This window comes from Juglans microcarpa x Juglans regia, chromosome 7D (assembly GCF_004785595.1).
Source record: "Juglans microcarpa x Juglans regia isolate MS1-56 chromosome 7D, Jm3101_v1.0, whole genome shotgun sequence".
NCBI classification, from domain to species: domain Eukaryota; kingdom Viridiplantae; phylum Streptophyta; class Magnoliopsida; order Fagales; family Juglandaceae; genus Juglans; species Juglans microcarpa x Juglans regia.
Window position 1 is genome coordinate 12,077,179 of NC_054606.1, and position 11,867 is coordinate 12,089,045.

General features: G+C 31.6%; 1 protein-coding gene across 1 annotated transcript; it reads right to left on the minus strand.

Moving 5' to 3' along the window:
- Positions 1-5,841: 5,841 nt before the first annotated feature.
- Positions 5,842-6,612, minus strand: LOC121239676 (classical arabinogalactan protein 7-like). Its single transcript, XM_041136949.1, has one exon. It carries the CDS (start codon positions 6,438-6,440, stop codon positions 5,955-5,957), a length of 486 nt encoding a protein of 161 aa, XP_040992883.1. The 5' UTR covers positions 6,441-6,612; the 3' UTR covers positions 5,842-5,954.
- Between the last annotated feature and the right edge of the window lie 5,255 nt (positions 6,613-11,867).

The following is an 11,867-nucleotide window of genomic DNA, read 5'->3' on the forward strand; positions in this document are numbered from 1 at the left end:
GCACATCTTCTTCCATCGCACCCAATGAATCTTATTTTCCTATTTTATTTGTCCCCACCAAAACTTGGTCATCATTTGTTTCAAATCTTTACACAGAACATCATGTAGCTGGAAGCAACTCATGGAATATGCTGGTATTGATAGAGCTACTGCCTTAATAAGAATTTCCCTTCCCCTTGTAACAATAACTTTTCCTTCCACACCTTATGCTTAATATGATAGAATGCTTGATACTTTGATCTTTCAACATCGGGGGTAAGCCCAAGTACTTAGCATTTTGCTGAAATTCATGAATACCCAAAAAAGATAAGATCTCATTATACTTCCTAGTAGGTACATTTCTACTAAAGACCATAGCAGTTTTTTCACGATTAACCTTCTAACTTGACACCATCTCATATTTCTCAAGTATGCTTTGCACTGCTTCATTTTTCTGCATGTTAGCTTTGCAGAATAACACATTCTCATTAGCAAAAAGAAGATGATTCACCTTTGGAGCCCCCTACAGATTTTAATGCCACTGATATGCTTTTCCATTTCAGCCTTTTGAAGCATAGTAATTAAACCCTCAGTGCATAAAATGAACAAATAGGGAGACAAAGAGTCTCCTTGCCTTACTCCCCTAGAATGAATGATAGGCCCCATCGGTTCTCCATTAATTAAGACTGAGAAAGTGACAGTCTTGACACACTACATTACAAGCTCTGCCCATCTTGTGTCGAAACCAATCTTGGTCATTAATTCTTCCAAATAATGTCACTCTAATTTATCATAAGCTTTACTCATATCCGACTTTAAGGACATATAACATTTTTTTCCAATCCTTTTATGCCTCAAATAATAAATCATCTCATAAGCAATTAAAATGTTATCCGTAATTAATCTAGAAGCTTTTAAGAGATCATTGTTCATAAACCTCTGCTTCAGTAGAAGCTTTTAAGAGATCATTGTTCATATCTGTCATAACTCTTCCATTCAATTCATCCAGAAAGTCCATGTCACCTCTCAGGGAAGAGGTAGTGTACAGGTCTTGAAAATACTTCAAAATAAGCCTATGTCTTTCCTTTCCCTCTCTCCAACACCCTTAATCATCCTTGAGCTTGCCAATACGATTCCTCTTTCATCTTTGAGATGCTTTATTGTGCAAAAACCATGTATTCTAATCACCTGATTTCAACCACATAGCCTCAGATCTCTGTCTCTAGAAAATTTCATTTCTCTCAAGCCAGCATTGTAATTCATTATTTGCCTCGTGATATTCATCCACTCTTAAGCACAATGGGTCACTAGTTTGTAACTTTTGTATATGAGCTCTAGCTTGTTTAATTTTTGTTTGTACCCTCCCAAAGGATTTTCTGTTCTACGTTATCAACTTTTGACCACACACTGAAGTATTTTTCTGCACTTCCACCATATTTGTGTATCTCGAGTTCTTTTTCTAACATTTTGCAATAACTTTCTCACATTCATCCATGTCCACCCACATTGCTTCAAACCTAAATAGGGTATTGTTTCTTCTTCTGTATTTCTCACCCTTCAGGAGCATAATAATTAATGAATGGTCAAAATGGGCTACTGATCCATGTAGGACTTTAGCTTCAGGGGCCATTTCACACTAGTATTTGTTCGCTAAAAATCTGTCCAACATCTCACTTATGCTATTATCCAGTTCTCTTTTATTCTACCATGTAAATCTAACCCCTTCATATCCCATGTCATCAAATTACAATCATCCACAGTGCTTCTAAAATCCTCCATCTATTTTTCGAGTCTATCCCTACCACCACTCTTTTCATTTCTACTCAAAATTTCATTAAAGTCGCCAAACACTAACCATGCTTGATTACAAGCTCCCTTTAATGACCTGAGCAACCTCTTTTTTCTGTTCCAGGATGCCTAAAGATACCTGTAAGCTGCCACTCTCTATTTCCTCCTCTAACATCTTTCCACACGTACATCAATGTGGTGCTTAGAAAAGTTTTTAACAATTAATGACACCTCATTTTTCCACATAAGGGTTAAACCTCCACTCCTACCTTCATTGTCAACAACTAGACAACATTCAAAGCCCAACAGAAATTTCAATTTCTCCATTTTTATTGCTTTTAATTTTGTCTCTTGCGAGAACAAAACTTTAGAAACTTCCTTCTTAACAAAGTCACGAAGAGCACAAATTCCTCATGGGTTACCAAGCCCATGGGAATACTAGCTTATTATGTTCATTGCTCCAGGCGGGGCTGGGAGCCAGCCACCACCGATCGAATGGTTTTGTGTTCCAAATCATAATTGTCCACTCTTCTATGTTTTGAAGATGTTTACTTGAATTTTGCACTTTGTTCCTTCCAGCCCAGCTCCATTCTCTTCTTATCCTGAATGTTCTTCCCCTCCACGCGTTGTTTTGAGCCATCCTTAACCTACCCTTGTCATTTCCTTCAAACAAATGAAGTTGTCTTCTTATAAGTTTGGGCTTTTAGTAAATCCGAATCTAGCTCATTAAGCAGCCCAGTTTCCATTCCAATATCTGGAAACGGTTCATTCTTATTTGAATCCCTAGCTGGTTTATCAACTTCACTCTCATCAATTTGAAATTCCTTTTGATCCTTAGCTCCATGATTTCCGCCCAATACTTTTACATAGCCATTGACTTTCCTTTACCATTTTTGCCACCAATTTTCTCCAAATCAGATCTCACTTCCATTATGCCCAATTTTTCTATTGTATATCTCTCTTCCCTCCAATTTGAATTCAATGATCGGAGAAGTGAAGGATTCTGATTGGAATTCGCCTACTGTTCACGGTGGTCTCATCCCCTTCCGGTCAATCCCCCTACTTGTATCCACTACCCAAATGGAAGATTCTCTTCAGAAATCACTTTTTTGTTCTACTGTCACATACTATAATCACGGTGATTGGGCCCCAATTCTCCACAGACATAGCAGAAAATTGGTAAAAGCTCATATACAAACCTAACCTAGCATGAACCATGAGGTCCCAGATTGATTCGCTTACTTCTCATTAGCGGCTGCATAATATTTAGTCATACTTGCATTCTGAGAAACTCTCCCCAAGCCACTTCGCCACTTTCTACATCAAATTCCCATATACTTCTAATGGTTTCCCATTAGCCTCCCAACCTTCTCATTCATTGCATGCAATGGTAAATCGTATATCCTAATCTAGAAGGATGCTTTTGTAATTTTCATTTTGTTAATCTGTAATTCCCCTTCGATATCCTTAAGCAAAATTAGGTTTTTCTCAAAGGACCATGACCCATCTCTATTAATTCTTTCTTTCTCTATACTATCTTCGAACTTGGCCAGCAGTAGTCTAGGTCCCTAATCGGTAAAAATCCATTTCTTCACTTGGCACCATATCTTTCGCATTTTTTGTTTAAAAGCTTCCTTCCTTCTTATAATGTTTGCTTGTCAGCAAGGACACGTGCAAACATTTTACCCCCTTGTTAATTGAGTTTTCTAGAAGATTTGTATCTACCAAAACTTCCATATTTTCTTACTTTGAGAGAGTTTTTGGTACAACTCTTCAATATTCTCCTCCATCCTTCTCATCACGTCTATTCAGAATGTTCACTCAGACACCAAAGCCCCGCGTCGAAGCAAGGGAGGTACCTGTATCACGAAGAGGAGAGAGTCTCTACGAGAGCATAACTATCGAGAAGATTTTAATTCATATTTTGGTGTTGCGTGATGTATATGAAGTTTTTATTTTAAGTAATTTTGCGTGATTTTGGCTATATTAAATTCAAGCTGCTTCGTCTTCCTCTAATGTTTTAAGAGTTTAATATTTTATATAGCGAACATTTCAGATTTATATTAATTGGGGAGCTTCTACAAATCATTTATTAAATTAGCTATTTTTTTAATCATAAAATCATGATTAATTATTAAACAGTACAAATTATATAAAGGAAAATGCTTGGGTGCCCTCCAAATGTGTCCCAAAAGTGATCCCTAGTGTATTTTTTCTAGGGACACTTTTGGGAATATATTTGGAAGACATCCTAGCATTGTCCTTATATAAAACTTGACTCGACTCGAATAAACTTATATCGTTTTGCTATTTACAATGTGTGTCAACACATCATTTGTTGCAAGACTCATTACAATCATAAAAGATTAAAATACTAATATATTTTCATTCAACAATGTATTTGGTGCGTAGAAAAAATGCTTGCAAATATAATTTTACTTTTAACTTTATAACACGAATATCTTTTCAAGTATTAAAAGATAAGAAAAACTCAAGTTCCTAATGCAATATGTATTGTGTAATCCTTACGAATATAATACATATATATATATATATTTATAAAATTGCAAAGTAAGTTTGTCGAAATGAGTAGCTAACAAATTTAAAATATAATATAAATAATTTATTTTATAAAAACTAAAGTAGTTGAAATTGCTTCACAATAAATAAATTATTTATAAATTTAAATTATTAAGTTTATTTGTTTCCATCAATTTAAGCTTTTGAAAGTCACATACTGCATTTAAATAAAACATACCTGGTGAATGTATCTTTGTGAATTATAAGAAATATTTAACTAAAAGTGACAAAAGTCTCGATTTCTCGTTTCATCTTATCTAACATCCAAACAAGGCCCGAGAAAGAAACAAGAAAAAAAACACCTCGGCTCTTTACTTTAATTATGAATTAAAATGTTGTGTTAAATTCATTGCTGAAAGCGGTATGGGAATGTAGGCTTTAATTGCAAGTCATTGTAAATGACAAATCTTCCTCACCATAATAATAATTTTTAAGAAAATATTAATTTGTCCTCTCATTTTATTTACTCATTTTGACTGTTTATGTATTTTATTTTATTTTTACTTAATGATTAAGAAAGTGATTTTTAATGTATTGATATATTTTTTTATTTTTTAAAAATATTTAAATATGTTAAAAAAAAAAGAAAAAAAAAAAGACTAAAATGGCCAAGCGGTCAAATGGAGCGGTGCTCACCGCTCTAATTTTTATTTTGATGTTTTCCACAATCCCAAAGATGGACAAAAAAATTCTCTGCCCAATGCCTCTCTTCCACATTCAAAAGAAGCTTCTAAAATGGCATGAAACAAACCCAAAACCAATGCTCTCCTCTATATTCATTCCTTCATTATTAAGATAGATTGACCCGAAAGTTCTCTTTCGTTCCTTTTGAGCTTCTACTCCCAGAACCAGAAAGGAAAAAAAACAGCAGCAAAAGCAGGTATCAAGAAAAATAAATAAACAAAGCAGCACATTTTTCCTTTTTATTACATATATTTTTTTAAGAAATAAAATAAAGTGGAGAATGAAGTGGCAGATCCCGAAATTGTGGAAGCTCCCCCTAGAGTAATTGGGGCATTCTTATGATAATTCTTGAAAGTGATTGCCTAATATTAGTTAATGAGCTAAGCCTATCTGGAGAGTCTTTCTCAGCTTTGGGAAATCTACTGGGAGAAATACAATGTCTAATGAAAGCTTTTACAGAATGTCAAGTGCAGCATATATTTGGGGAAGGGGTTTCAATCTCCAAACCTCCATTTAAAAATTGGGATTATGCTGATCAGGCTACAGTCTTTGGCAGCACAAGCACATAGGTTGGCTAGATATGCATGGAATGCTGAGAATGTTGAGATGTGGTAATGTCCCAATATCTTTTTATAAGGCCATTTGGCTTGATAAGAACGATTTGTAATTGATTTTGATGCAATGAAATTCTGTTTCCTATAATATATTATATATATATATATATATATATATATATATATATATATAATCTCTGTAAGGCACCAATTCAACACCCAACAAAAAAGCAAAACAAAAATAATGTAGACAACAGTATTCAATAAGCCTAGCTATATTAGTAAATTATATAAATAAAATTCTGAAACCTCTCTCTGCTCATGAAATTTTGTATTGGTTGATAGGAAGTGGAACCCCACGGTGCCTTTTCACAGTATCTCTCTCCTCAGCGCGTTCCCGTACTGACCTCTCCGAATGTTGTCCCGGCGCTTCTTGTACACCAACCCGGCCACTACTACCAGCACTGCCGCCACTATTACTGCCACCACGATCCCCGCTTTCTTGCCCCTGCTCATCCCGTCGGACGAGCTCTTTTCTTCTTTTACGCTGCCGGAACTCTTTCCCGGATTGATGTTGTCAGCAACTGGCCGAGGCTTCGGCGTCGGAGCCTGTGATTTTGGAGTCGGGGAGGAGTCTGGAGGGAGATTTTCTGGAGAAGGCGCCGGGGGAGATAAAGTCGACGGCGGGTTCACCGGAGCTCGAACGTTCGATTCCGGGGCCCGTGGCGGCGGAGATTCGGCGCCAAATGCTGGTGCCGGACTGGGTGAACTATCGGGAGCATGTGCAGGTACGGAGAGTCCCACCAAGGAGAACGCAAAAAGCAGGGCGATACAGAATTTTGGGAGTGCCGCCATTAGAAAGTATAATCTCTGGAATGCGCAAAAGCAGTGGGATCTGAGAATGGCGAGAAAAGTAGCAATGGTGGAGACTAGAGCAAAGAAAAAGTGTTGAATTGAAGCAGTAGTAGATCTGAAGAGAGCGGGTTAGGGAAGAAGGGACCTCGGGGAGCAGAGAAAAGAACTAGATTGACAGTGCAGTGAGTACAGGGACGACAAAGATATAGAGAGAGAGAAGGAGAGAGAGAGAGGAACGTGAAAGCAGTAAAGGAGACAAGATGGGCGACTTGTAGAATTGGTGCCTTGGTGGTCTTAAAACGTTTGTCGTACGGTCTGGAGAGTTGGGCCTTCTTTCTTTTTACAATTCACCTCAACTATTTCGTCTTATTTTATTTAATTATTATATTTTTTAAATTTTAATAAAACATAAAATAAATAATTTATTTTTTTAAATCTTAAAATAAAAAAATATTAAAAAAATAAATTTCAATAATATTTTATTTAAATTTTAATTTCAACTCTATGTCTTAGTTAAAACAATTTTAGATAAAAATTAAAATAAATATTCTTAGAATATTTTTTTAAATATTATTATTATTTTTAAATTTAAAAATTTTGAATTTTTTATTATATTTTATATAAATATTTAAAAATATTATAATTATAAGATGAGTTAATTATCACCATTCAAATCGGTGATGTTTCATTGTGAAAAGGGAGAGGGAGGGTATCCAGTGCTCACAACGCGGGTTGAAAGTTCCATTTTTTTCAATAAAAAGTTTACGACAGTTATTTTTGAATATAAAAAAAATAATACAACTAATCATATTTTTTTTTTTTGAAGTAAACTAATCATATTATTAGAATGTATATAAAATATACAAAAATAACTATATTTTTTATTTTTAATTTAAATAGAAAAAGCAAAAGTCACGTCACCAAAATAACTGCACATAGATAAGTGCCAACTGTTGTACTTTCTAAATATACCCTGATTTGTTTTTAAAGATAAGATGAAATGAATTGATATTAAAATTAAAAAATTAAATAAAATATTGTTAGAATATATTTTTTAATATTATTTTTATTCTGAAATTTAAAAAAGTTAAATTATTTATTTTATTTTGTATAGAAATTTAAAAAAATTATAATGAATGTTACGGCACAATAAAATTTTATAAAGTTAAATTTATAAATTGAATTAATTTTATATAATACGTTAAATTTATTTTATAATAAAAATAATTTTATAAGTTGACATATCATATCCAATCACGTCAATTTATAAAGAGTAATATTAAATATATTTATGAGTTGTACAAGTGTCGTATATTCATTTTAAAAATAGTGAGTGTATTATTAAAATATTAATTTTTTATATAGATTCCATCTCTACTTACTTTTTTAAAGAGTACAAAGTACACAATCTATAATTATAAATATCATTTTTTATTTATAAATTTACTTTTAAAAAATATATTTGTGACTATATTTCCTCTTTATAAAAAGAGTAATACTAGATATAATTATTTTTGCATATTCATTATGCACTTTAATGATGTGATTGGCTACATTATTTCGTTGAATTCACTTTTTTATTTGTTTTCATTTTTTTATATCCTTTTAACATTTTTAAGTATTTTTAAAAATATAAAAAAATAAATTAATATATTAATAGTCACTTCTTTAATAAGTAATTACAAAAAAATTAAAAAAAAATTAAATGCATGGGTAGTTAAAATAAGAGACAAAATGAAGCGGCATTTATTCTTTTCAAAAATTTCTTACTCCCTATTATTTCTTTATTAAATTAAAACAATATTTTTTTATTATTTTTTCTATTTCTTTATTTGTATATCTATAACTACTCATTTTATAGTCTTTTCTGGAATGATCGGAATGAAACTTTTTAGCTTATTTTTTCTCATTTTCGTAATTATTTCATTATTTGTTGTAACCATATTTTCGATTTTTTATCTGTAACTTTTTTTTTTAAATACTCATCCCTCTAAATGATAATATATTTTAAAATCAGTGCTTTCGTAATAATAATATTTAAAAAAATCATATTTTCATAAATGGCCATTTTTTTTAAAAAAAAAAATCGATCATCTCAATGGTTACAGTTTTTTCAAATTTCAATTATAACAAATATGAATATGAAAAAAAATGTAGATGATTAGGAAAATAATTTATTTTATTTGTTAGATTAATATATATATATATATATTTATAAAGTGATTTAAGAATGAACAACAGCTCTCCAAATATAGAAAGTTATTGTTCACATTCTAAAACTTTTCCTCAAAATATGGATCCGGATGGAGAGGTATTTTGTTAAAAAGTTAGATTTATTCCTTAAATTTTAGAGATTTTGAGGGTTTAGGAAAACAAATGAGAATGCTCTAATAATGACGTATTATATTAAAAGGGTACATGAATTATTTGATTTATAAGATTTAAATTTTAAAATTTATTTTTTAAATTAAATTATATCACATAAATGATATATGGTGTAAATACTTTCAAATAGAATTATTCATTCTTGATACTTTAATTAACTAAAAAAAGCTGAAACTAAATTATTTTAACTAAATTTTTTAATTATAAATACTTTAGCCATAAAATTTTTTTATAAAAGTAAATTCATAAATTAATGTGATTTGACGTAATATGTTTGTAAATTTATTTTTGTAGGATCTTTTTATGCTAGCCAACATTCTCTTTTTTAATATTACATTTTCATATTATAGGAATTTTTTTTATCGAAATCTTGCTCTCTTTTAATTGTTTTAAGAAAAAAAAAAAAAAAAAAACATTTGCCAAGTGTGAAACTATTAGTGTGGGGGAAGACTTGACAGTTGACGCCGCTCAGTTGGGACTTTTTATGGACTAGAGGATGAGGTGACTAAAAACAAGGCCTGTTAGGTATAAAAAGAGGGAAAATGCTTGGATCTCGAAAATGAGACCCGGACATTTTTTCCGGAATTTTTTTTAAAAATTTTTTTATTTAATAATTAAGAAATTATTTTTTAATAATATTATAAATTTTTTATTTTTTTAAAAATGTTTATGATGATTAAAAATATACATAAAAAAAAGAAAAAAAAATAAAAAAAATGAAATATACTGTTTGAGACATCTTTCAAGATAATTTTTCGGTGACTATAATATCACTCTAAAAAAATAATAGATAAATAATAATAGAATAATAACTCTATTATTCAAAAGTAAAAGCAACATTTCCAAAGCAGTACACTGCACTGCAAAGACTTTTCTTCTTGTTTTTTTTTTTCCAAAAACTCGGAATTTTGAGACACTAGGAGGCTTCGCCTTTAATTTTAAAACAATGCTGTGCGACCTTCCAACCCCATCCTAGGTCGCTCTACTCCCACAGCTCAAGCGCCCCCGACTATTTGATTTGATTTGATTTTTTATATTTTAGTTTTTAAAAAATTCATAATATTATTAAAAAATACATACTTAATTATTAAATAAAAATATAAATATAAATTAAAAAAAAATAAGTGTACAGTCAATCCATAATTGTATCTCATTACTCTTCAATCAATGATATGTTACAAGCTAATTGTATATATAATTATAATTATATTAAGCGTTAAATGTGAAAATAATTTCAATGGTTTATTCCGAAACCAAACTACTCATTGACTTTTTTACTGAAAAATTTTTAATTTATGCGATTTTAATAAATATTTAAATTGACCCGTCATAGTAAAGTTGTAAGTGAACTATTACAAGCTTTAAATCAGTAAAATTTGAGAGTATTGGGATTTATTTCATCAAAGTCATTTTTAAAATTTGATAAAAAATATATATTTTTTATAAATCTAAAACTTCTATATCCCTAACCCACGATTGATTAGGCAATCAGAGAGTTTAAGTGTTCTCAACTCCACTAAGAGGCCGCTTACCAGAAAGTCACAAGACAGTCTATAGATGATGGATGCTGATTGGTTGTTGACCAACATCTGCTTTCATCCTTGTCCTTGTATTTATCACTACATTTTCCAGCATATGTGCAATAATCACGGGCAAATAACACATCCAATTAGTTTCTATTATTCTTCAAAATGTCGCACAAATCAATCTGAAACATGAACAGTCATTAAATGCAAATTAACATTCCAGAAGAAAAGGCAAGAGTCAAGACCAGGGTCCTGGATGGAATCAATCAAGGCCAAAATCGTTGAATATATGAGCAAGAAAAATCAGTGATAATACTGAAGGTTGAATGCATTCACAGATGCTTCATTTCAAAACTCCATTAAAGAAGCCAACGCTATTTTGCTCCTGATGCCCGTAAATGGACATCAAATTCAGTTATAATCACATGGTCCTTAAATACGTTGCAAAGAAAATAACCTCCAGCATCATCAAAATGTTTAGTGAGACTTGGGTGACATTAGCAAGGTTAAAATAAATAGATTTATGCTAATCTCAATAGGGCTCTTGAAACACTGACTGCATTTGTACAAGGACCAAAAGACAGAACCTTTAGTCAACAGATTAGGCACCACCATAGCCCGATGAAGAAGGAAATACATTGACTTCATACCAGCAATGATGTAATACGGTCCTCTGAAACAGAGACTTGAAAATTTTCAGTTCACTAAGTCTTTAAAGTCCAAAGAGCACAGACTAGCGGGGGAGTCTCTCTCCATGACCTTTCATCACAAAAAGCTTCATTCTCAATGCCCGGCATCCATTCAATGCTATCTTTTTTATCTCATACTATACTGATAACTGAATACCAACACAATCTCGTTGGGAAAAAAACAACACAAAACTACATCAAAAAAAAAAAAAAAATGAACCCAACCTCTATTCCTTAGCCACCTGCCTCTCAAACACCCAAACATAACATAATCTGATTACACTTCGTGGCCAAAACCACTATAACCAATCCAATAAACAAAACTATACCAAGGCTCTGCAGTCCGCAAGCCAAGTTACAAAAATATACAAAAACTGTGAAAATTTTACCCCTAGAAATTAGAACAAAACACTATATGATAGAGGTTTTCCGACCCATAGAATGTCCTAGGCCCCGTCACTGGGGGACTCATTAGAAGATTAAATAATAAAGAAGAGCGAGAGACAAGAAATGAGAGGCATAGAGGTGTAAGCGGAGAATGAGAAAAGAAAAAGTAGAGAAGTGACATAAAGTAAAGTGTAAGATGTCAAGAGAGAAAAATTAAGGAAGTGACATAAAGTAATGTGTAAGATGTCAGGAGAAAAAAAAAAAGGAAGTGACTTAAAGTAAGTGAGGGTGATAACTTGCATAATTTATTATATTTTATCACTCTTAACTTCAACTTTTAGTCTAATTTTGTTTATTTTTTGTTGATTTTAGGCTTCATTGTCGTCATTAAATTTTATTTCAGATTTTAAAAAAATGAAGTTCTAAATTTTATAAGTCCA

Excerpts from the sequence above, each read along its gene's own strand:
- LOC121239676 (XM_041136949.1), bottom strand. The coding sequence starts at position 6,440 with ATGGCGGCACTCCCAAAATTCTGTATCGCCCTGCTTTTTGCGTTCTCC.